Below are 25,147 nucleotides of genomic sequence, written 5' to 3' on the forward strand. Positions count from 1 at the left end.
TCCTGAGAGTCAGCCCTTAGACAGTTGGCTGCTGCCATCACGGGAACACATCTCCAAAAGTGTTCTCCTGGGACTGGCAGAAATACCCTGATGTAGTTCAGGGTGGGTGCAGCAGGACACAGAGCTGCTGCCACTTCTGAAAACCCCACAGAGTACCTGAACACCTCAGCAAAGCTGCTGCCTCACCCCTTTGCAAGGCTTTTCTCTCCAATCCTATCTGAACACCTCGTGTGCTCATTGATTGGCAGTATCCTGGGCATTACCACCGTGGTCTTTCACCTCCTTCTGTCTGTGGATGACTAATAACTTCCACCTGGAGGTACAGACTCTTACATTTTAAACCTCCTGGCCCAAGATTGGCTCTTCTTACTTCCTTTCCACAGATCCCTTCAAAGCAATCCAAGATCCCAGAGGCTGCAGTTTGGAAGGAAGCGCTTTAGCAGGCAGGGCAGGGTTTGCCAGACTGCTATAAAACAGGGAGCTAAAGGAAAGGTCTTTTAGAGGGTGAAGCTGGGTGTGTAGTTTTGTGCCAGGGACACTTAGCAGAAGCAGCAGGAGCCCTCCTGGCCAGCCCACGTGCTGTTTCAGCCCTTTGCTTTCGAACATTTCCCTTTTGATGCCCCATTTCATTTCCTTTGGCTTTTTTACTTGGTTAGTTGGGCTTTTTTTCCCCCTTTTTGATTTAAAAAGAAACCCTACAACAGCAAAAAAAACAAAGACACCAACAGAAAGCTGTCTCCTTTTTTAACTTCATCTTCCTAAACCAAACTTTTGTACATTTTACTTTTAGCCTTTTGGTTGCCATTTTCCTTGGTTTTCGCTTGGTTTTTGGTTTCCTTTTTTGTGTTTTTTCTTTTTTATCTTTCCCATCTTTTGTTTGTTTTTGTTTTTTTCCCCTTCTCCCTTCCTTTCCCCCTCCCCACCCCCCCTCCCCACCCTCACCCCCTCCCCTTCTTCCCTTTCCCTCCTGAATTTTCCCCCCCCTCCTAGAACCGTCTGCCCCCCCTCAAGACGTAAAATGCGTCAGCACCAGATCCACCGCCATTCTGGTAAGTTGGCGGCCGCCTCCGGCTGAGAGCCAGAACGGCATCCTGGCTGGATACAGCGTCTACTATCGAGCCCTGGATTCTGAGGACACGGAGCTTAAGGAGGTGAATGATATCCCCCCAAGCACCAGTCAGATCCTCCTGGAATCCCTGGAGAAATGGACAGAGTATCGCGTCACCGTGGTGGCTCACACGGAGGTGGGGCCGGGCCCAGAGAGCTCGCCAGTCATCGTCCGCACCGATGAAGATGGTAATTGCACTTTGTCTGGGTTGTTTTTTCTCTCTCCAGTTTTCCCCCTCCCTGGGGAATGTGTGTCCCTGGAGTGGGCTTTTTCCCACGTTGGCACGTCCCTTCTCGTGTGGTGAGAAGGTGTGGTGCAAAAGCAACGGCGCAGAGCCTTGACACGCTTCCTTCTGCTCCTTCTGCTGCCGTCTCCCCGCGCCCCTCGGGTCTGTGGGGTTGTCCTTCCCTCTCAGGTAGAGGTTTTAATCAGAGGTTTCTTTAGTACCAAGCCTCTGAGCCTTGGCTGCACCACTTTTCCTGAAAAGATGCTCTTACTGAGCGAGGAAGCAGCTGAGGCAGGAAGGAGATGGAATCGGAGGAGACGATTGCTGCCAGAAAGCACGTTGAGAGCTCTTCCCACACCTTCCTCGTCACTGACTCTGCTTCAAGGCAGAGTTTTGGTTAGTGGTAGAAAGGCAGAAACTCAAAGTTGCCAAAAACCTTCAGTGCCCAGGAGTTTTGACACCACTTCAACGGCCCAGCTCAGAGACTTTGAGCACAAACAGGAACAGCAAGACTTGATTTTCCCTGGTATTTCCCCAGTAAAACAAAGCCAGGGAAATAAAGGTGTGTGTGTGTGCAGGGAGGGAGAGGTAGGACACTCCAGTAATAGAGGTGAAGTAAATAACATCAGTCAATTCCAAACTTGTCAGATTTCATCCTCCAAGCCAAATAAAAAGAGGGTTTTAAAAACCCAGCAGGTTTGTCCCCATTGTGGGATCCTGTTTCCCTGAGTGCCCACAGCTGAGTGAGAGGACCCCTTGCTGCAAAGCGTGGGTTTCGTGCAGATGAAGCCATCATGCCCATTAGTATTAGCATTGACTTTATTATTTTCCAAAAGTTCAGCCCAGATTCCACCTGAGACGTCTCTGACAGCAGCTGTAACCACCAACCCACCTGCCCTGCCTGAGAGATGGGGGAACTCCAAGGGCAAGTCCCCTTCTGCATCCTCTCCAATCCAGCATCCCGTTTCTGCCCAGGGAGGGTGTGGAGGCTCCTGCTCAGGAGGTTTCCAACCCCACCTGGACACGTTCCTGTGCCCCCTGAGCCAGGGGAACCTGCTGGAGCAGGGGCTGGGACTGGAGCAGCTCTGCAGGGCCCTTCCAGCCCCACCATTCAGGGATTTTATGATCCCTCAGGCAGGACCAGAGCTTCTGTGGCTCATTAGAAATTAGCTTTGCCCTCAGAGTGTGATCTGGAACTGTATGGTTCTTCAGAATGAGCAAACTGAGGACAAAGGAACCTGTGGAATCACAGAATCTCAAGGGTTGGAAGGGACTTGGAAAGCTCATCCAGTGCAACCCCCTACCAGAGCAGGAGCAGCTAAAGTAGATCACACAGGAGCTCATCCAGCTGAGTTTGAATGTCCTCAGAGGAGGAGACTCCACAGCCCATCTGGGCAGCCCCTGCCAGTGCTCCCTCACCTCAACAGGGAGGAAACTCTTCCTTGTGTTGCTTTGGAACCTCTCCTGTTCCAGCTTGTTGCCCCTTGTCCTGTCATTGGCCATCACTGAGCACAGCCTGGCTCCAGCCTCCTCACACCCACCCTTGATGGATCTATAACCATGAGTGAGCTCACCCCTCAGTCTCCAAGCTGCAGAGCCCCAGCTCCCTCAGCCTTTCAGCACAAGGGAAGAACGAGAGGTCTACAAGATGCACCTGTTTCCCTCCATACCTCTGAGCCACTCAGATTAGCTCCTCCAGAACTTCTTCCCTGTTCCTCTGAATAAAGTCCAGCAGCAGATCAGGGCATCTCTAAGTCTCCCCCTCCTTTAGGTCTATACCTTCAGCATGTGTGTGTGTGTGATGTCCCACAGGTGAAGTGACAGGCCTGAGGGTCGAAAGGCCCAAGTGACTCCCTCCCTTTGTTCCCTCCCTCGCAGTGCCCAGCGCTCCTCCACGCAAGGTGGAGGTTGAGGTGCTCAACTCCACGGCCATCCAGGTGTTCTGGCGCTCGCCCGTGCAGAGCCGCCAGCACGGCCAGATCCGCGGCTACCAGGTGCACTACGTCCGTATGGAGAACGGAGAGGCCAGGGGGCTTCCACACATCAAGGACATCATGCTGGCTGATGCCCAGGTAAGAGGCTCACCTCCTGCTCCTAAACTCCTCTGTTGTCTCGTGGGAGGTTTGAGGGGTGGGTGCTGCGGCCACCTCGGCTCGTCTCGAGCGGCTGAACTGGAGGAAGCAGAGTCTCTGTGATGAGGAACCTGTTGTCTTTCTGCAGCTCGGTTGCAGACAATAGCTGTTGTGGAAGAGTGTGAACTGCTGTCCCTGCACTGAACTAAATACCATCCATCCTCCCTGTGTCTGGGGAATCTGTTAAGACAGGCAAAGGCCATAGTGGAATCTACTAATTTCTCCCACTCCACTTCTTCCTTCGTGCTGGCCTGGTAACTTCTGACCTTGTGTGGCTGCTTGCTCAGGGGCTCCTTCCTCACACTGTGTCTCTGTCTTTCCCTTCTTTCCCCTCTTGTATTCTCATGTGCAAAACCTCTCTTGTTCTCTGCCCAGTGGGAAACAGATGACACTGCTGAATACGTAAGTAAAACATTAACAACTCCCCGTGCTGCTTCTGTCCATCCCCTTCTCCCATTTCCTGCCCTGCTGTGAGATTTTCCTTTCCCTTGAGTGTTTTTGCAGTGCTAGTGTGCCTGTTTTAAAGCCTGTTGGTGGTGTTCCCATGCATTGTCCCTGCCCTGTTCTCTCTGCTCTGTGACCCTGTGTGGTTGTGTAGTCTGTCAGCACGCAGCAGTACTGCAGGGCTTTCCCCTCGGCTCTGAAGGAAAGATGAGTCTGGGCTGTTGAATTTGGGACTGCCTTGAACACAGGCTTTTAAAGATGGGCTGGTCTGCAAGCACCTCTGATCTATCAAAGCCCCAAGCTCTCAGGGCATGAACAAATGCTTTGTTCCCTTAAAGGGAGCCAGGATTCTTAGCTACTTGTTGATACAAAACACTGAATTGCTGTTTTGGCTCCTTTACCTTTTAAGTAGACCTTAAAATCAACTTGGCTGTTTGGTATTTGCTCCTTCTGTGAAAATGCTGAAGTTACCAAGCAGTAGGAGAAAGCATCTCCTCCTTGGGATGGCAGGCTCCTAAGATAATGCCATCACCAAGTGCCCTACGAAAGTGAGGGGCCTCACTTTTACAGGTGCAGAAACTGAGTCACAGCAAAGACAATGCCTCTTCCCTAAAATCTTGGTAAAACTCAGTGGCAAGTGTGAAAGCAGAACAGGTTCCTTGGCTTCTGGGAGACCTGGCACTGTAGCTAATGGCTTCCAAACTTGTTGATCAAAATCCCACTGTTTTGGAGTTCTGCTGCTCCCCTCCTCTCTCAGTTTTGGGGGCAATACCAATGTTTTCAGGACCAGCATATTCTTCCCAAGTGCTGCTCTGAGATACAGTATTGAAAGCACAAAGGGCCAGTGGAAGGTGAGGAAAGAGGGAGGCCATAAAACATGCACAACATCCACATCTCCCTCCCTTTCAGGGCCTTGGAGAAAACCCTGCTGCATATGCTCTCATCCTGTTTGATTTAGCATGGGTATTCCTTTTACAACACAGCCCTTTGAGGGGCTGAATACTTCATGGGGAAGGGCTGGCTGTTCTTGAGGCCATTCTTCTAACAAAAGCTCTTGGGAGCCAGGTGTGGTGAGGCTGATAGAGGATGGGGGAAGGAGGGAGTTGGGGATTTAGGAGAGAGCTTTAGTGTGCAAGCAGAAAATGTCGTCTTGCACTTTGCTTTGAAGCAATCCCTTTAATATTGGGAAGGCATTAAAAAGCATCTCAGAGAAGGGTAACAGCAAAAAAATGTAATCTCCCTGAAACCACTGAGGCTGCATAGTGAAGAGGAACACTTTGAAGAGAGCAAAACCACTTTGGTGTGGCTGAAGGAGTTTGTGTTGGGATGGGGAACGTGTGAGAGGTAGATCTGGCAGAGAACACGTAGAGCCAGGGCCCTGCAGACACACTGTGATCACAGAGGGTCTGTTTGCAGCCAGGGGGGTGTGTGGTTCTCACCCTCCTGCCAACCTGCCACAGCTACCCAGAGTGTCTCATGGCTTCAGATTCAATGAATGTTCCTGCATGCTTGAAAAGGGCTGAGACTCCTGCGAGGAGGAGAGATCTACCCCTGTGTATGCACCTGCATATTTACATGGTTTTCCTTTGGGATCCCACAAACAGGAGATGATCATTGCTGGGCTCCAGCCTGAGACTGCATATTCCATCACTGTAGCTGCCTACACCATGAAGGGAGATGGTGCTCGCAGCAAACCCAAGGTGGTGACCACCAAGGGTGCAGGTAAGAGTCTCTTCCTGAACCACTGCCATTCACCAGTTTCCTAAGTTAAGCTCTTTGTCCAAACTCAGCTCCTTTCATCCCACTCCCTTCATGAAGGACAGACTTGAATCTAATGCCATGCTGCCCCAAAGACAACATTATGTCTATCAAGGCAGAAACCTCACTTGGAGCCCTCACTAAACAACATCATTTTCTGTCCAGTGCTGCAGAAGGCCCAGACACACCCAGAAATGCAACAGAGGATGAATTCATTGCATGAAATCTCCTGTGCTGTGCATTGTAGTGCACCAGAAGTACAGAGAATCTCTGCCTGGCCTGAGACTGTGTAGCTTTGATGGTTGTGCCCACAGGCACCCTGGGGAACGGGAGAGCCAGAGCTCTGCTGTCATAGTGTTGACTTGCAAAGATCTGAAAAGCAGCAGGAAGACAGGGGTGGCTTTGACTGCCCACTCTTCTCTTCTTCTAGTCTTGTGTCTGAATATACATCCCCCTCTTTGCTCTGAACTTGTGGATGGAAAAGTACTGACAGTATTGACCTTTCCTCCCCAGCATTTCTAGGACCTGGGCTCTGTCTGCACGTAGCACCCAGATTCATCCCTGCCTTTGACCTATTCTTCATGGCAAAGTGTCTGTCAGCCTCAGTACAGGGCATGTGGTGCCAACCTGCGTGTCAGGGCCCAAACAGAGGAAGGACAAAGGGCAACAGGTTATCTCCTGCTCCTCCAAGCAGTTGTGCACAGGCAGAAGGGAGCAGTACACACTCCACCAGTCCTCTCAGCATCTGCAGTCCTGTTGGTTTCTGCTCCTGCAGCTGAACCACTGCAATGGAGGGAGACTTGTCCTTTGTCCAGCCCATCTCCTGTTGAACTGCAGTTACATTCTCTCTCCCCATTTTGCTTGTGCTTTTTCTTTTGTTCCTGGTGCCAGAGGATGACTTTCTCTCCTTTGTCCACTAACTTCCCAGGCCTGGCAATCTGTTTATTGTCTTTGCAGTTCTGGGGCAGTTGCCTTCACCCTGCCTGTGGCAGCTGCATAAACTCACAGAATCTCTTCTTTCTGGAAGAAGATTGCTCTGTGCCTCTGCAGGGATCAAAAGCCTTTGGTCAGTGCTGCATAATTAACCTGGAAGCCTCTGCTCAGGCTCTGGAAGCAGCTCAGACATTCAGCCGAGTGTTCAGGACAGAGGACTCAGGAGGCCTGGCCTGGAACACACAGGGCTGGAGCTGCAGCTGCCCTCCATTCCCTTGCCCTTTCCTCTGCCCTAACTCACATCTCATTTTATGTTCTCATGTTCAGACAAGGGAACAGGATTTCAGCCTTTCTCTCCCCTCTTGCCTCTCCTGCCTTGTTAAGAGACCAGTACACAAAAGAACAAGGTTGCTTTCCAGCACACTGACTCTCGCAGATGTTCCAGCAGGGTATGTCTGGATGTCAGCAGCCAGGCTCCTGTCCTCACACCTTGTAAAGCCACTGCTCTGTCAGAAGCCTTTTCCTCCCATCACCCTCTTGTCTTTCCCCCTCGGTGTTTCTTCTCATCAGCTCCCTGCTGCTCTCATCTTGTTTCTTCTTCCCAGAGCTCTCTGTCCTTTTCATTTTTCTCTCCCAGAGCCTTTCTCTCTGCCTCCCTCCCTTGTCACTCTCTCTTGTCACCCTCCCTCATCTCTCCCCATTAGGATTTGTAGTGCAGGTGATCAGTCACAGAGGGATGTTTTCTCCAGAACAGCAGCTATTACCCAAAACTCAATTTCCCTCAACTTGAAATAGCTGTTTTTAAAAGAATCTTTCAAATGCTTCTGCACCATTCTTATCTCCTGTGCAGTGGTGAGTCCATGCACCTTCTGAGAGGAGACATTTCTTCCTTTATCGTTCAGTACTAGGGGCTGAATTTAAATACAGTAATACATCCAATTTTCTCCTTTACTGTCCAAACCAATTGCAAAATAAAACACTTCCCCCCTCCTCCACACTTCCTTCTCACCTTTCTTCCAAACAACACTTGTTGTGCAAATGTAATCTCTTCAGGCTCAGCTGATTATAGTAACACTTGTGATAAAAACCAAACCAGAAAGGTAATGGCATTGTTTTTCTCTTTAATGTGTTCCCCAGGCAGGCTCTCCCTGCTCTGCTCTGTTCTTTGGCATTTTAAACTCCCATCCTGTGACAGTTTGAGATGAATACAGCATTTCTTTCAGACACAACCCCTCATCCCTGTGTTCAGGTGTCAGTTGATGCAGGGGCAGAGCAGTTTCCTCAGTTTGACTCTGCCAGGACCCCTGACCCTGCCATCCCTGCCAGCTCCCTCCTCTTCCTCCTCCTCCTCCTCAGCCACGCCACAGCTTTCCAACCCACCCTGTGCTGGCTGTGTGCTGTGACAGAGCTCTCCTAACTCCATTCTCTCTCTCCTCCTGTTCAAGCAGAAGAAATACCAAGGCGGAGAGAAGGAAATTAGATCCCTAATAGTGGAGTTGAGTGGAAATGATGCGTGAGCTGCTGGAATTAATGCTCTGCTTTCTCCAGCTTCAGGAACCTCTGGGCCTACACATGTCATTTAACTGTGGCTGTGGGCTTGCTTAGCAGTCGGGCAGTGCCAGGGCTCATTAGACAGAGGCACAGCACTGCTCAGCTCCTGCAACATCCCCCCAAATGTGGGGGAACTAATTGACAAGTTAAGGAGGGAGTAAACTGAAAACACACCCAACACTCAGCTGCCTTTTCCCTTCCTCCAGAGGAGAGAAACTGCACAGAGTAAACAGCAACTCTCCCTGCCCTCTGCTTCACACAGATTTTGGGCTCTGTTTCCATCCTCTACGTGCTTCCTTCTTTCTGTACCCAACTGGCTGATCAGATGCCTGCCAGACTCTCTTAGCTGGCCATGTGCCTGCTGCTCAGGACCTGGGGCTGCCCAGACTTCCTTTCCCATCCTTCATTACTTCACCCTCAGCTGCTCTGGACTTCCCAGCCTGAGCCAATCTGTTCCAGTCTCCTTCTGTGTGAGCTGTGCTCTGTAATAGAGAGAGGACGGGAGTCTGGGGGACTCCTGCATTTGTCCTTCTCTGCCCTGGGAAGAAATCTGCTCAGAGGATCAGGGCAGGAGGCTGGGAGTCAGGATTCCTCAGTTTGTTCTTCCCAGCTGTGGCAGAATATGTCACCCAGTGATAAGGGAGGAGCTGTGCACACCTCTCCATCCTGAGGATGTGTCAGCACCTCACAGCTGACAATGCACCTGATAGAGACCTGTACAGTGGGTGGATAGCAGCCGCAGCTCTGTGTACAGGAGGGGTACACTACACAGTCAAGCTGAAACCTTGCTGCTGATTTGAGGGACCTGTTGCTGCAGCTTAAGAGTCTGTCCAGCAGCAAAGTCCCACAGAGCCACTCAGTCCCTCCCCTTCCCCACAGCTCCTGTAGCATGGGGAGGGGAATTGGAAAGGAAACTCGAGACTTGTGGGTTAAGAGAAGAACAAATATCACAACTAAACTAAACCAGAATGTCATAACAGTAAGAAGAGTAAAATATAATCATAGGAATGAAGAGAAACAAGAGCCAAGAAAATAAACAAGTGCTGCCCAGTGCAGTTGCTCCCACCTGCTGAGCAGTGCCTGGGCAGTGATCCAACCCCCCCAGTTTCCATACTGGGCACGACTCCTATGGCATGGAATAGCCCTTGGGCTAGTTGGGATCAGCTCTCCTGGCCACCTTCCCTCCCAGCTCCTTGTGCACACCCCCAGCCCACTCACAGCAGAGCAGGGTGAGAAGCTGAGCAGCCTTGATGCTGTGCAGCCCTGCTCAGCAATGCCCAAACACCCCTGTGCTGTCAGCAAACCCCAAACACAGCCCCAGAGCAGCTACTGGGGAGAGAATGAACTCTGTCCCAGCTGAAAGCACCACAGTCTCTTGCAGCCACCTTGTCCCACTGACTGCAGGTGTCCCTCTTGTCTCCCAGTCCCAGGGAAGCCCATCCTGTCGGTGCACCAGACCGAGGAGAACACTCTGCTGGTGAAGTGGGAGCCCCCGTTAGACGCCGAGGGCCAGGTGCTGGGCTACAGGCTCCAGTTTGGCCGCAAGGACGTCGAGCCCTTGGCTACCTTGGAGTTCCCAGCCCTGGAGGATAAGTACACGGCTCCCAGCATCCACAAAGGCGCCACGTACGTGTTCAAGCTGGCCGTGAAAAGCCGGGCTGGCTTCGGGGAGGAAGCCGTGCAGGAGCTCACGACCCCTGAAGACATCCCCAAAGGTTACCCCCAAATCCTCGAGGCGAGCAACATCACGTCGGTGTCGGTGCAGTTTGGCTGGCTGCCCCCCGTGCTGGCCGAGAGGAACGGAGCCATCGTCAAATACACCGTGGCCTACCGGGAAACGGGCTCTGGCGGGACCCCGCTGGAGAAAGAGCTGCCCCCCTCCCCAGAGAACTCCTACACCCTCAACGGCCTCAAACCCAACACCGCCTATGACGTTAAAATCCGTGCTCACACCAGTAAAGGCCCCGGGCCCTACAGCCCGACCGTCCAGTATCGGACGTTCCAGCTGGATCAAGGTAGGACTCACCGGTTTCTCCTCCCTCTCTCTCTCTCCTTGTAACCGGGGCTGGTGCCGGGAGGCAGAGAGCTGGAGAGGTCAAGCCAGGCTCAGCCAGGCTCGTGAGTAAACGCAGAGCGGCTCTGGTTTCACACTCAGTCCCTCAGCTCCTCTCTGCCTTGTGCCAGGTAAGTCCCTTTTACCACTTTCTTCTAAGTTAAGTCCGGACGCCCTTCTCTCGCTGAAGTGGGGGGCCAGTCGCTGTGCAGGTGGGAACAGCGTTTTCTTCAGCTTTTGCAAACAGCCAAAAGAAAAACCAGATCAAAACCAACCGAAACCAAAACCGACTCAAAGCTTAAAACGTGACCTGGGATGGGTGTCCTCACCTGAGCATGCTCGGAAAGCCAGCGCCTCGTTCCTGCAGCAGCCACCCAGCCCCGTGGGGTGCGGGCACAGCCACGCGCCCTCCCCCAGCCCTCCCTGGGGTTTAGGCGTGGGGACAGGGAGAACTGGGACATGGACCTTGGCAAAACTCAAGCAAAGTGTGGAGGAGGGAGCAAGCCCTCCCGTTCCTGCAGCAGCAGCCAGACCCAGACTGGCAGGCCTTTTAGTCGGTGCCTGACATTCTCTTCCCTCTCTTTCTTGCTCATCCTTCCCTCTGCTGCCTTTTCTTCTCCTTTCTCCCCTTCCTCCTCACTTTTCTCTCAGCAGTTTTACCCAAAAACTTCAAGGTGAAGATGGTGACAAAGACATCTGTCCTTCTGAGCTGGGAGTTTCCCGAGAACTACAACTCTCCCACCCCATACAAGGCAAGTCAAGGAAGGGGGTGCTGCGGGGTGGGTGGGTGCTGTGGAACAGAAACCAACAGAAAGCCACAGGAGACAGAAATCAATGGTTATAGGAAAACTAAAAGCAGCAGCAGTTACTGTGTTAACCACCTGCTTTATAGTTTGCCAAACATCACATTGGCTGTTAAAGGTCGTCTCACTGTGGCAGAGGAACGAGACCCTGAAGGGTCATTGGCAAACACTCTGAGGAAGATGAGGAGAGGCCACTAGATGAAGTCAATGACCCCCTCATTGTCCCTTTTACCTTCCCAGGAAAGTCTCAGGGCTTTGTCCTGCATCTGCCTCGTGCCTGGGGACCCTCTTGTGCAGAGGGCACAAGAAACAAACAGCTCCCTGCTCAAATGACCCCTCTCACGGAGCTGGGCGTTGGAGGAACATGGCAGAGCCGAGTGCCCCGTGTTCCCTGAAGCCCAGGCTGTGGGGAGGAAGGAGTTTAGTTCCTTCAGCAGTATCAGCCTTGCTCATGGTCCAACTTCTCTCCCTCTTGGCCCTGCACAGATCCAGTACAACGGGCTGAACGTGGACGTGGACGGCCGCACCACCAAGAAGCTCATCACCCACCTGAAGCCTCGCACCTTCTACAACTTTGTGCTCATGAACAGGGGCAACAGCATGGGGGGGCTGCAGCAGAACGTTGCTGCCTGGACTGCTGCTGACATGTTGGCAAAGAAACCAGAGGTGACCCACAAGCCTGATGCTGATGGCAACGTGGTGGTGATTCTCCCAGACGTGAAGAGCTCGGTGCCTGTCCAGTAGGTGTCTGTTAAAGGCAGACGTGGGGTGCTTGGTTGATGTGGTGTGGGGTCAGCCCTGGGGGCTGGAGCCCACAGTACAGACCCACAGAGACAGTGGCAGGGGGGAAGTTGCCTGCCTTTTCAGCCTTGCTTGCTGTTGTCTTTTGGAGCCACTTCCCTGAGCTGAAAGGGAACACTAGAAAGAAATGCAAAGGGAGTGAATAAGGAGACATGTCGTGGGGCTGCTGCTGAATCTGGACTCATCCCACGTGCTAAATTAAAAGGATTTGCTGGGTTGGGCCAGGGGGGCTGTTGGGACAAACCCCATCCACCCACATCAGTGTGTGCACTCCCCTGGGCTCCTCAGAGGAGGTCACATCCTTCTATTCCTTCTCTTTATTCTTAGAGCTTACTACATTGTGGTGGTGCCTCTGAGGAAGTCCCGGGGAGGACAGTTCCTGAACCCCTTGGGCAGCCCTGAGGAGATGGACCTGGAGGAGGTGAGTGTGGGTGAAACTGAAGCCAGCTGTAGGGAGAGGGATGGGATGGGATGGGATGGGATGGGATGGGATGGGATGGGATGGGATGGGATGGGATGGGATGGGATGGGATGGTGACCTGCGAGCGCGGTCAGGGTGTGTTTGGAGTGTCTGTGCTCCACATTGTGAGTAGCACAGGTGTGACCAGTCTGAATGAGATGGTTTTACTCCCCTCCTTTCCTGCTCCTTTGCTGCTGCTGCAGGCAGCAGGGCTCAGAGTGTCCCCTTGCTTCCTGCAGCTGGTCCAGGACATCGCCCGGCTGCGGCGCCGAAGCCTGCGGCACTCCCGGCAGCTGGACTTCCCCAAGCCCTACATCGCAGCCCGCTTCCGCAGCCTCCCCTCCCACTTCATCCTGGGGGACATGAAGCACTACGATAATTTCGAGAACAGAGCCCTGGAGCCAGGGCAGAAATATGTCATCTTCATCCTGGCAGTGCTCCAGGAGCCCGAGGCTGTGAGTGCTGCCCTCTTCACGTGCTCCCGCCCCTCCGTCCCCGCTGTCAACCAGAGGCAGGAGCTGCTCCCTCGTGAGCTGCCAGAAGCCCTGGTGCCCTGCTGACATCCATCCTGGCTCTGTCCCACCAGATGCCAGAGCTTTAGGGGGGTGGTTTTTTTTGGCCTTCCAATCCAGATGTGGAGCTTGTTCGTGTTGGAGCTGTTTGTGCTCGTGTCTGTGTGCAGCAAACGTGCTCTCCCAAGCAGACAGGCTCATGGTGCCAGTGTGTGTGTGCTGCTGCATTCTGCCAGTCTTCACAGGCAGGACTTGCTACACTGTGGCTCCAGATTTGCATCCAGAATGGGAAATACCCAAGTATCCACTCAGGACTACACACGAGTTCAGGGATCCTGAGGTCAAAGCCCTTTACAAAGAGGAATTTCTTGTAGAGTCTGTCCTTTTATTCCTTAGAGCAATGACCCTGCACATCCTGCTTTGAGAGCAGCATCACTGAGTTCCCAAATAAAGCACAGAAAGGAGGGTATTTTTTTAAATGAGAAACTACATTTGCTCTCTACCACTTCAGCACCTCCAGTGCTGCTGTGTTTGGCTTCATGAAAGCAACTGTTTTCATCTTTACCTGCCTCCTCCCTCGTGCACAACAGAAAGCAGTCTCGTGTTTTGTTGGCTTTCAGTCCCCCTATGGAGTTGGAGCAGGGAGCTAGTTGAAATTAAAGGTTTTCAGAGGGTTTGGTGGTTTTTTTCCCCCCAGATAAACATTTAGTTGTGTGTTTGATACGAAGGGATCAGGCTGACACGCTCCTGAAGGGGTTTCTCAATCGGATTACTGCAGCTTGTGATAGTTTCTGCTTTAGAACAAGGTGCTGCATTCTCACCCCCAGTGGCCTGAATTCCCATGGATGGAGCAGCATTTCAGTCTTGGGGAGAGCTCACAGAGGTCAAGGACCCAGAGCCTGCATCTCCTCTCCCTGTCCTGTCCCAGGCTTTCCACTGCACCGGTTGTCTGTGAATTTGGTTGCTGTTGTTTCTCTGTGGGATGGGAATACATCCTTCCTGGGCTGTGGAGATTGTACCTGTCGTGAGAACAAGCAGGCAGTGCCCCTTACTCAGGATTCTGATGAGTTTGAGTGTGCCTCTGATTCTCCTCAAGAGCCCAGCTCACTGCAGAGGGAGCAGAGCAGACATCCTGCATTTTGTTCAGTTATATTTAGTTGTAAGGGTTGGGGGGTGGTTTTCAGTGACCAGGCTGTTTCTAAGCATTAATTCTTGTTTTAATCTCTTCCCTCTTTCCCTCTAAATCTCATCTGACTGTCAAAATCCAGATGGTTACATGAGAGCTTAGAAAAAGTGTTTGTGGTAGTGAAGAGGGCTCAGGGATGTGGGGGAACAGAGGCACAGGCAACTGGTTTTGTACAAGTGCCTCCCTGGCTACGAGATGAGGTGAGCCCTAAGCACAAGGCAGTCTGCAGCTTCATGTGGACGTGATGCTGGAGCATGGGAGGAGGAAGATCCCTGTCGTAGGGATGCTCACAGATGAGAGTTCTTTCTATAGGTTGAAGAGGGCGTTTTTTCTCTGTTGCTGTTTGGTTTGTGCTGCAGACAGCTCACACCCTCTCTAGCACTTTCTCTTGTGGAATGCTGTATGGTTGCCTGTTTTCAGTCCCTATTGTTCCACAATCTTTCCTGTCTTCCAGACTTTTGCTGCCAGTCCATTCTCTGACCCCATCCAGCTGGACAACCCCGATCCACAGCCCATCATTGATGGAGAAGAAGGACTCATCTGGGTCATTGGGCCTGTCCTGGCTGTGGTGTTCATCATCTGCATTGTCATTGCCATTCTGCTCTACAAAAAGTAAGTGATGCTTCTTGCCCAGGTCTGTGACCATTCCAAGTGTCCCCAGCTCTGGCCTCTGAAGGGAATTTTCTCCTTGGTCCCGTTGTTGTTGGCTGAGGGCAAATCCTTCCTCCAGCACCAGAGACCCCCAAGGCACAAATGCTGAGACAGAATAGCAGAATCCCTGAGTGGTGGGGCTGGAAGGTCCCTGCAGAGCTGCTCCAGCCCCAGCCCCTGCTCCAGCAGCTTCCCCTGGCTCAGGGGGCACAGGAACGTGTCCAGCTGGGGTTGGAAACCTCCTGAGGAGCCTCCACACCCTCCCTGGGCAGCCTGGGCCAGGGCTCCCTCACCCCAGCACCAAAGGACTTTCTCCTCCTGTGCCAGGGGCACTGCCTGTGTGCCAGCTTATGTCCATCACCCCATGTCCCAGCATGTGTGAAGTGGCCACACAAGTGCTATGGGGTCAGGGACTCAGGAGGTCCTTGTTGGTGTTGGTTAGCACTCCTCAAGGTCAAAGCTGAGCAAATGCTTCCCCTTTCCTCTGCAAGTCCTTTCTAACCTGAACATTTGTCTTGTCTTCTCTCCACCTAATGCTTTCCTGGACAGCAAGCCAGACAGGTAAGAGCACCAGATTTGTCACTTATTTAGGCTCTTTCTTGCTGGGCTGGCTGTGTGTTAGGCAGTGTCTGCTGTCTGTGGTGATGGGGCTTTGTTGGTACAGTTCCTCCCATTAGATCTGTCCTAACAGACACCCTGTCTCAGACTAACACAGGACTGTGTTTGAGTCAGGGCAGAAAAAGCAAAGGCCAAGCTTTCTCTGCAAGTCCATTCCTACACATAATGACCCTTTCTCAAACTGAGCAGCAGTGACAGTAAATGGCTCATAAAATGTTGGGTTAATGGAGCAGAGAAACACCCATTTGTGTTGCAGTCAGAGGTGAAAACGGGTTTTTCTCCATGTTTGGCTGCTCCATACAGCCTGTCCCTGAGCCACTGGCAAACTGGAAGCAGAATCTCACCAGCTGAGCTGGCCTCACCCCGTTGCAGAAGCTGCTCTTGCCCCATCAGCCAGGGACTTCTCACAGAGTTTGTTTATGGCTGCAAAAACAAAAGAGTGAGATTGATTTCAGCCCATTTCCAAGGCTGGGAGAGCTTTCACTGAAAGTAACTGATGGGTTTAGCCAATGAACCATTAACAGCAGCTTCAGAACTGCAGCAAAAATAAACTGCTCCCAAACTGCAAAGTGGTGTCATTCCAAAACGCTGCCCCATACAGCGCTGGCAGGGCTCATGCCACTTCTCCTCAGCTATTAATGACATCAGGAGATGCTAAAAATGGACTGAATCACCTCCTCTGCCTAAGTCCCTGCCATTATTGCTGCAGGCGTATTACTGGAGGCTTCTGTAGAACCCAAGCAGGAGAGGCAAGGAGTCCTACAGCCACCTTGCTGGAAGGGCTAGGACAGTGTTCTCTGCCTGCTGGAGAAGTTCTGCTCCCAGCAGCTTGCCAGAGGTTATCACATTTCCAGATCAGCACTGGGCTTTGCTTCCACATTCTTTTCAAGGAGAATGAGCCAGCTCAGCAAAGACTTTTCAAGTGCCTCAGCTAACCTAACCCGTTTTGAGCAAAATATATTAGGAAGCACTTACATGTGCAGCTCAGCTGGCAGGTTGGAGTGGACTTCAGCTTCTGGCAAGGAGGGGAGACAGATCTCAGCAGGCCCAGCTGTGCTGGGAGAGGATGTGTCTGTGCTGCTTTTTGAACCCAGAGCTTTAGGCTTCTGCAGATGAAAAAAGGCTGAAAACCACTCCTCTGTCTAGAGCGAGGCACTGAGAGCTCCTGAGCAAGCCAACACAGCAATATCAGTACTTTATATCCAAGGTCATGGCCAGGAGGTTCTGTACTTTTCCAAATGATTCTCTTGGCTCTGGTTCTTTCAGGCTGAAAACGGCTGGGCCAGAACGGGAAGGTTTGTGCTTGCAGAGCTTTGCAGAGTTTGTGCAGGGAGGCTGAGGTGCGACTTCACAGCACCTCAGCTGCTCTTTGCTGCCTGGCTGCACTTCTGCTGTGACAAGGGGGGAACTTCCAGACTTGTCTGAAAGCTGCTGAGGGGCTGCTGGGCCGTTGTAAACCCATCAAATAGGGCTCTGACAAAACCTTCCAATCTCCATCCCTCCCCCGACGCCTTTTATGTAACGTACGCCCTTGGCTGCATCCGCCTGTGGTTTTGGTGGGACCTGTGCTCAGGCCTGAGAAGCTGGAAAGCTGGAGAGGCCCAGAAGTTAAGCTGCTCTGTCTTTCTGTGTCTTCTACTTTTCGTTTCTTTTGGGTTCTTTCCTTTAAAGCAAACGGAAAGATTCAGAGCCCAGGACAAAATGCCTCTTGAACAACGCGGAAATCGCCCCTCACCACCCGAAGGACCCCGTGGAAATGAGACGCATCAACTTCCAGACGCCAGGTAACCGGCTGCTAACCAGCCTTTCTCCCAGGGGGGCAGGAGTGGAGCAGCTGCCCCATCCTCAGCCCCATCCTACCTGCCTGGAGGCTGCTGCAGTGCTGCCTCTGAGCCCCGGCGCTAACCCGAGGCGCGGGCAAAGGAGCCCTCAAGCCTTGTCTGTGCTGAGATGCCGAGAGAAACCTTTGCTGGGAAACCTCAGGGACCTTGCACATGCTCTGCCCGACACTAGCAGGGCAGGAGGAAAGGTTTTCCTGGATACCCAGCTAAGCTGGTGCCTTCTGGGCTGAGCACACAGCTCCGAGCTTGCCAGCGCGGCGCCGTGGCCGGGCGCTGGAGGTGGAGCTGTGCAGGCTGCCCTGCACACAGTGCTCCAGCCACATCCCATAATGCTGCTTTCTGCAAACGTGCCCAAACCCTCCAGGCAGGAGCCAGGGCTGCCCCGTGGGCTGTGTGGGCAGAGGAGGGCGGCCGGTCGCTTCCCGCAGACGAGGCAGCGTCTCCTCGCCGACAGCAGCCGCCGGCGCCGGTCACTGCGGCTCAGCCCGGGCACAGAGGCTTGATGCACCCTCCTTCTCTACACTTGTGTCCCCATGTCCATGCATGTCTGAGCTGCCTGCATGGCACCTCTGCAAGCCCCACGGCCTGGCACGGGCAGGGCCTCACGCAGCCAGCACTGGGCCATGCTGAGCAGCGCCTGCACAGACACACGGCTCTGCCTCTGCCTCCCACTCCTGCTGCTTGAGGATTTGGAAGGGAATTTCTTGTGCTTTTTTTGGGGGCTGGCTGTTGTTTTCAGTTTGTTGGTTTGGTTTTGGTTGGGTGTATTTTTTTGCTGTTTTGTGCTTGTTAGTAATGTTTCTGCAGCTCCTGTTTCCCCTCCCCATCCCAGTCCTGTCCTTAGCCTCGTCTGAGTTTTCTTAGGGTGAGCTTGGCAAGTCAGAAAGCACCCAGAGGGGCCTTTGGGGAAGCAGAAAGGCAGCACTGAGCTGAGCTTTTCATACCAGAAGGAGTTAGAAATGACCCCTTGCTGTCAGCCCAAGCTTAGGGGTGATTCAGTCTCAGCTGAGGGAGGGAAGCAGGCTCAGTCCAGGCAGGGCAGGTCAGCAGCAGTCGGGTGCCTCAATCTTGCAGGAGAGTCTGAAGGTGTTTGAGATCATGGAAGTGTCCCCAGCTGCAGCCCAGCAACAGTTTGCATCTGTCTGAGCTTAGTGTTATATACTGGGTGCAAACAGGAGGCACCTTTGGCAGTGTTAAGGTTGGCTTCTGGGTGGTCTGAGACCCAGGAGAAGGAGCTGCACTCCCACAGGTGAAACCTGTGCTGAGATAAAGATAAAAGGTCGTGGCCATGCAGCTCAGCCTGGGTGCCAGGGAGCAGCTGGGAGTGCTGTTTCATGTGTTTCCCTTACTGGGTATTTCTCCCTGTCCCCACAGGACAGCAGAGTCAGCTAAGGCCACTCCTGAGCTCAGTTAACCCAATCAATAGATGAGTGAGTCTGTCTTCTGTTGACCCTGCAGTTTTGGTCATGCTGCACCTCTCAATTCTCATCCTAAGAGGTCTGTAAAAGGTAGCCAGGACATGCAAACCTGCCAGTGAAGGTCTGCACATCTCAAAGAGTCCCCAGCATTGTCCAGTCTAACTTTAGAAAGATGCTGCCGCCTTTTCTTTACAAGTTTATCCAGCCAGTGTCTTCTGCTCTGTAGTTTGTAAAGCAGAACAGGGTTTTGAAGGGTTTGGGAGAGCTGGTCAGCTGCTTCCCCCAGGACTTTACAAACAGTTGCTTGAAAAGGGAACTGGATGGAAAGATCAGAGCTTGGAGTGTGCTGGTGGTGATGGGAAGATTGTGGTGCAGTTTACAGAGGGAGCCTCCATAGGTGCTGTCTCAATTAGGCAGGTGAATGAAATCTGTTGTGGTTTAGAAGAGAGCCTGTGGGCTCATCTACAGGCAGAAACCCCAGGGTCCAGCAAGCAGAGTCTGTCCTGCCCCCAGCAGCAAAGCACAGGGTGGGAGGGTCTTGGGAATGGGAGTGTGCCAGAGCATCCCTGCAGCTCGGGAAGGAGGAAGCAGAGCTGAGCTGTCCTGCCCTAGCCTGAGCAGCACCACAACAATAACTTTCTTTTCCTCTTTAGATTTATGTTGGTTTTTGGTTTTTTATCAGCATGAAGTTTTTTAAAGAGTGTATCTTTCATTTATTTTATGTTTTACTGTTTTCTGCAGATTCTGGTCTGAGCAGCCCTCTCAGTGACCCTGAGTTTGACTTTGAAAGTTAGTTCTGTGTGTTTTTGTTCCCGTTGGTTTCATTTTCTCCTCCCCTCCCCTCTTATGATTTTTTAAACTCTTCTGTCTCTTTCCTTTCCAATTCTCTTTTTGTTCCTGTTGCCTTTTCTTTTTGCCCACTTCTCTGTGTTCCTGCAGTGTTTGCCCATCTCATCCCTTCTCTGTGCCATCTGTTTGTCTCAACTGCGCTTCCAGTTTTACAGTAGCAAATCCCAGGCCTTTTGCAGGACAAGGGCAGGAGCAGCAGCAGCAGAGTAGAGCCCCTGGACATTGTCTGTCCTTCTGTGTCTGTCTCAGGAGAAGGACCTGGCTTTCAAGGTTTCCTTTTCTCCCTGTTGTGTCAAAGGTGTTTCATTTCTGGAGCTTGGCTAAATGGTCCTTGTGCTTGTTTGCAGGCAGAGAGCAATGTTTTGTGCAGGGGGGGGTGTGTGTGTGTGCCTCTGTGTTTGTGTTGGGAGAGAGCAAACCAGAGCTGCAGCTGACCAGCTTTGGAAAGAGCTGCACAGGCACCTTTCCATGATGAGGGAAAGGGTGATTTCCCATCTGTGGCAGGTGGCATCGACTGGTTCCAGGAGCAGAGAGAGCAGAGGCCTGGCCTGGCCCCACACACCCCCCTGGGTTTGGAGCCAAGGGCTGTGCAGCCATCTGAGGTTTGGGGGATAAATGGGCTCTGGCCCATGGAACAGATGTGAGGGTGACGTGGTGGGGAGTTGGCTGAGGCACACAGAATCAAGTCTTGTGTGATAAGATTAGAGAGATTCAAGTGATTGAAATGTTAGATGAGACTGGCTCTGGGAGACTTCATCCCCATTAGAAGCCAAGATCCCAGCTCTGCTGGCTGGGTGGAGGGGGGTGATTTTGCTGTTGTGCTGAGCAGGGAAACTTGCTGTGAGGTTTGAACCGACAAGTGGGGGATCACAGATGCTGCTTGTGCTGGGAGATGTGAGGGCTGGGACAATTTCTGTGAAGAGTTTAATCCAAATATTGGTCTCTTTGGTATTGAACACTCCTGTCAATACTGTCCTGGTCCACCTGCAGCCTCCCCTCACCCCTCTTACTCTAACAGAGGGGGTTTGTGTGTTTGTCTTTCCAAGCCACGCTGAGCCCTGGCTCACAGCAGCTCTCCCTTCGCCACCTTCACCACTCTGGGAGGTCTCCCTGGGTGGCAGCCCCACAGGTAGCCAGGAGGCCAGTGAGCAGGGAAACCTGTGAGCCATTGCCCTTCATGTCTGAGAAAGAAGTGTTGAATTAAAGCAGAGAGGAGCCCAGCCGTGCTGGTTGGTGCCACTGATAGCAAACTCCTCCTGGATCCTAATGGGAACCCCAGTGCACTTGGCATTTTGACCAGGAAAGTGTTTATCACTGCAGAAGTTTCCAGTCTTCTTTTCTTACAAAAAGCCCCAGAAATGGATCAGACAAGGAGATTTCTGTCTCTGTAACAGCAGCAAAACGAGGCGAGTTCCCACGTGCTCTCAGCCAGTGGCTGTTCACAGGGGGTTGGAGTGGGGACAGAATGTTCTCCAGCAGAGGAGAGACAGAGCTGGTGTTCAGGAGCCAGTCTCAGTGAGAAAAGTTTCCTGGAGCTTTTAGGAAGGAAACTTGTGAAATGCCTTCAAGGGGAACATGACTCCTTGTTCCAGGTTGGCACAGTGGGGCCTTTCCCATGCAGCCCACTTGCTTGGAGGGAATGACACATACTGCTCCATGGCTGTTAAGCCAAATTGAGTCTGGGCTGTTTTCTCTCACATGCTTGTTTATTACTGGGTTTTCTGATTGTTTCTTTCATTTTACCTTCTGTGTCCATCACCTGGGGTTTCATTTACTACACTGTTGTTTCTAAGCACATCTCTCTTAGAGTCTTGCAGCAGAGTCAGGGGGTGGCAGTGGGGCTGAGAGCTGCCAGGCTGCCTCCCAGCCCAGGGGGAAGAACTCAGGGAGGGGTGACCCACAGAGATCTGGAGACAGCTTGTGGAGTTGCCAGAAGTTGTTCTGAGTAGGGCTCAGCTTTGCTGTTACCCTGCAGCTCAAGTTCTGTTCAGCTGTTACTCTCAAAACCAGAAGGACAGACACTGAGGAAAGTGTCGATGACATTAACTTGGTTTGGTCTCTGGCATCTCAGCTGGTGTGGCCTTCCCATCCTACACAGAGAGAGAACCAGTTCCTCCCAAGTCCCTCAGTGTGCACCCAGTGCAGTGGAACTGGGCTTGGACAGCAAACACCTTCCACCAGTCCAGGATGAGGAGGAAAGGAGGAATCCTCCAGGTGCAGTGGCCACAGGACAGCAGAGACCAGAGGCTTTTCTTCCATGAGCCAGGAGAGCCTTTCTGCCCTGATCCTCAGCAGGCTTGAATGGGGCCAGCACAGCCTCCAGAACACTCTGGGGTTATTTCTGTGGGCTTTTATGATCTATCCCCCCCCTCCACCACCCCTTCTGTTTTCAGCCAGACTTCCCTGTGCTGAACAGAGATGTCCAACTAGCTTAGGAGAATCGTGTTGGAGTGGTGGCTCAAATCCCCACTCTGTCCTGTCCCCAGGCCTGGGGGAGGCAGCATCTCTCCAGAAGTCACTGTAAAACTGAGGATGTCATGCTTGCTTTGCCATCTCTGTGCTGAGTTTTCAGAGTACCTGACCATGCTGCTGCCACTGCTTTGTCACACACCAACACCCACGGGGCTCGAAATTCTCCCTGGCTTCCATCTCTTTTCTCCACTCCTGTCCTTCTCATCAGGGGCACTGCCCAGGGGCTTCTCAGCATGCTGCTGTGCCTGCCTGCCCGTTGGCATTGGCTGGCAGACAGTGTGAGAAGCCTTTGGAGAAACAGGATCCTGATGCAGATGAGCAAAGCACGGAGCGCTTTTCCACCCCCACGGCTAGCAGAGATGTCGGAGTGAGAAGGTGGGAAGGATCCCTGCTCTTTGCAGAGCTCCAGCTGCCCCTTCCAGAGCAGGATGGGCAAATCACAGTTCAGACTGAAAGCTGAGGCTTGCCTTCACTGCTCAGCCTGGTTCATGGTTGAGATGTGCCTTCAGGCTGATGCAGCCTGGCCCTCCTGCTACCCTTTACATCTCAGAGCAGCTCCAGTCCCTTCCCTGGCACTTGCCTCTGCCTCAGTACAGGCACAGAGAAGTGTTGGTGAGAATTGCAAGGGCAGCAGGTTAACCAGGGTCATGGGGCTCCTCAGGAAATTGTTTCCCAGGCTGAGAAGGGGCAAGAGGACCTTTTGCCTCTCCATGAGATGAGGTGATGAGATCCCAGCAAAGGCTGCAGCAAGGTGGGTACAGCCTGGCCCGTGGGGACAAGGGCAGAGCAGTGCTGGCCCTCTGAGGATGTGCTCTGCAAGGGACATTGTCCCTTGGCCATGAGTGGGATGAGGAGCCTGGAAGAGACATCATCCCCCAGCCACGAGTGAGATGAGGAGCCTGGAAGGGACATCATGCCCCAGCCACGAGTGAGATGAGGAGCCTGTGCTCTGGAAGGACATCATCCCCCAGCCATGAGTGGGATGAGGAGCCTGGAAGGGACATTGTCCCCCAGCCATGAGTGGGATGAGGAGCCTGGAAGGGACATTGTCCCCCAGCCATGAGTGGGATGAGGAGCCTGGAAGGCCCATCACACTGTCCTTGGCACTCCCATTGCTGGTTGCACTCAGAGTGATGAGGGTTCGACCGAGAAGCTCAACGTCGTGCAAAGGGCACTTCCCGAAAAGCCTCCCCTGCTTCCCCCCATCTGCATTCCCTTCCCCTGCCCCCCATCACCATGGTTGGCTGGATCCCTGCCCCTTCCCTTCGTTGGTGTTGGGGTGTGTTGCTGATCAGAGCGGGTGCTGGACCATGTGCTGCGTGGGCTCCTCTGGCAGCGTTTGCTCATTCCCACTCCTCTCTTGGAATCGCTCACACGCTCTTTGGGTTCTCCTTTTTGTTTCCCTCTGATTTACACATGGAGAATGGGGCCATCAGGGGAACACTTCTCATTTTACTGGCTTTTGGGGGGGTTTGGTTTTTTTTCCTCTCTCCTTGAGTTTTCTTTTGGTTACTTCCAAGGACACAATTTCGAGCCCTGAACTCCTCTAACCTCCCTTCTTCCATTGCAGATCTCACATTGTAATTTGTTTCTCCCTTTTCTTGTTTCTCCTTTCTTATAAAATGTGCAATGGTTGTGAAATTGGAGCTGGTATTAAAATGAGATCCTTTTCCTGCTCTCTTGTGTTTTTTTAGGTATGCTCAGCCACCCACCAATCCCCGTTTCCGAGCTGGCTGAACACACAGAGCATCTCAAAGCTAATGATAACCTGAAATTGTCCCAAGAGTATGAGGTAGGAGCAAAGAGTGAGTGATGTGCATGGGTTTTGCAGAGCCAGGGAATGAGGGAATTCAGACAAGCCCTCCTCCAAAGAAACATAGGTTCATCGTTTCCTTGGTTGAAAGGAAAAAGCTGTTTGTGTGTTGCCAATGAAGGGTTTGCTCAGGGCTTTGTGAGGTTCAGTTCCAGGTCATAGAACAGAAGCTTGGTCCATGAGCCATTGCTGGCTAAAGAGTGGGCATCTTGGGCAAAGGGCTGAGCTCCCCTCATGAAGGGAAATGCATTTCTTATCCTTGGGGTGCCTGTGTCTTGCTGCTGAGCACAGAGGGGACCAAACCAAGGAGCGTGGTGCCCAGTTTTAGATGCAGTGAGACCAAAGGAATGGGAAGTCCCATATCCTGCCATGCTCAGCAGCCACAGAGATAAAGCTGAGGGAAACAGGATGGTTTGTGCCATTTATGTCTTGTCTGGGGTTTTGGGGCTCTTTTGGGGGTTCTTTCCCTCCTTCCTGCTGCTGTTTGGTGACTGCAGTGGGCTCCAGGGAGTCACCAGCCAGGCAGCTCCCTGCCTCCTGCATTTGCATTTCAAATGACTGCAAAGTCCCACCCTGCCAGAGCTGACAGGTCAGGGCAGACCCACAGACTGGGAGGGGAAGAGGAAAAGCCTCGACATGAGCACTGCCACCACACAGCCTGGCATCCTTGTCACCAGGCAGGGAAGGGCTGTGTGCTTGCACAGACCTGCTCCTGTCTGTGCAGCGTGGTGCAGAGCTCAGGGTGCCTCTGCCCACTGCAGCCAGGGCCACTCGTTGCCTTTTGCCTCAGACTCAACATAGCACTGAGTTTTTGTTGGTGATGGTGTTCAAAGACACAAAATGCCCTGGTATTTTTAGCCTAATAACTAGGCTGGACCTGCTTAGTTGTGGTTGCAGGCAGAGAGCGAGGGGCTGTTCTTTGAACAAAGGGCTGTTTCTGGGCTGCTTTCTCTCCATTCCAGCTCTTTGCTTGGCAGCTCCACGCCCACAGCACAGGGTTTGCACAGTGAGGATGATGCATTTGCTCTGCTGGGGTCTTTCACCCCACATTGGGGCACAGGGGGAGCAGCAGCCTGTTAATATGCTCAATCCAGATTTCAAAGGCTGATTTGCATAATGCAATATCCCAAGTGCCCTGGCTTGGTTCCAGCACAACCTCCTCTAGTGGGAGAGCCAGAGCTAAACAAACATCACTAATGAAATGAATGTGAGGCAAGATGAGAGGGATAGAGAGCAAACAGACACATTACAGCAGCATAAATACCCATTAGTTAGCAACGCTCCGCAGCCAGAGTGCAAGAGGACGGCTGTGTCGGGTCCTTCTGTGCCAGCAGCACCACAAGCACTGGAGCTGAGCTGTGCTCCAGGGGGGCTCTGGGTCAGCACAGGCAGGAGGAGGAGGAGGAGGGCAGTGGGTGCTTGGCAAGTGCTGACCCCTGTGAGCTCAAAGGGATGAATGCAGGCAGCCAAATCCAGCAGTGGGAGAGCAAACGGGGGGAAACACAACTGGGCACGCTG

The 25,147-nt window shown here is 52.6% G+C and overlaps 1 protein-coding gene across 5 annotated transcripts in view; it reads left to right on the plus strand.

Annotated features, from left to right (window-relative positions):
• PTPRS (protein tyrosine phosphatase receptor type S) overlaps positions 1-25,147 on the plus strand; it is a 154,349-nt gene that overhangs the window by 114,451 nt on the left and 14,751 nt on the right. For 2 of the 5 annotated variants that reach the window (XM_062015199.1, XM_062015200.1), the window contains exons 11-23: positions 991-1,296; positions 3,213-3,406; positions 5,515-5,632; positions 9,577-10,167; positions 10,860-10,957; positions 11,495-11,748; positions 12,137-12,230; positions 12,509-12,724; positions 14,422-14,579; positions 15,168-15,179; positions 16,908-17,020; positions 19,237-19,284; positions 23,511-23,608. In XM_062015199.1, coding sequence (XP_061871183.1) covers positions 991-1,296; positions 3,213-3,406; positions 5,515-5,632; positions 9,577-10,167; positions 10,860-10,957; positions 11,495-11,748; positions 12,137-12,230; positions 12,509-12,724; positions 14,422-14,579; positions 15,168-15,179; positions 16,908-17,020; positions 19,237-19,284; positions 23,511-23,608 — 2,300 coding nt within the window. The remainder of the gene's footprint in view (positions 1-990; positions 1,297-3,212; positions 3,407-5,514; positions 5,633-9,576; positions 10,168-10,859; positions 10,958-11,494; positions 11,749-12,136; positions 12,231-12,508; positions 12,725-14,421; positions 14,580-15,167; positions 15,180-16,907; positions 17,021-19,236; positions 19,285-23,510; positions 23,609-25,147) is intronic. The other 3 variants (XM_062015202.1, XM_062015201.1, XM_062015203.1) reach the window with 3 other exon arrangements.

The sequence above is a fragment of the Colius striatus genome, chromosome 25 (assembly GCF_028858725.1).
Source record: "Colius striatus isolate bColStr4 chromosome 25, bColStr4.1.hap1, whole genome shotgun sequence".
Lineage (NCBI taxonomy): Eukaryota > Metazoa > Chordata > Aves > Coliiformes > Coliidae > Colius > Colius striatus.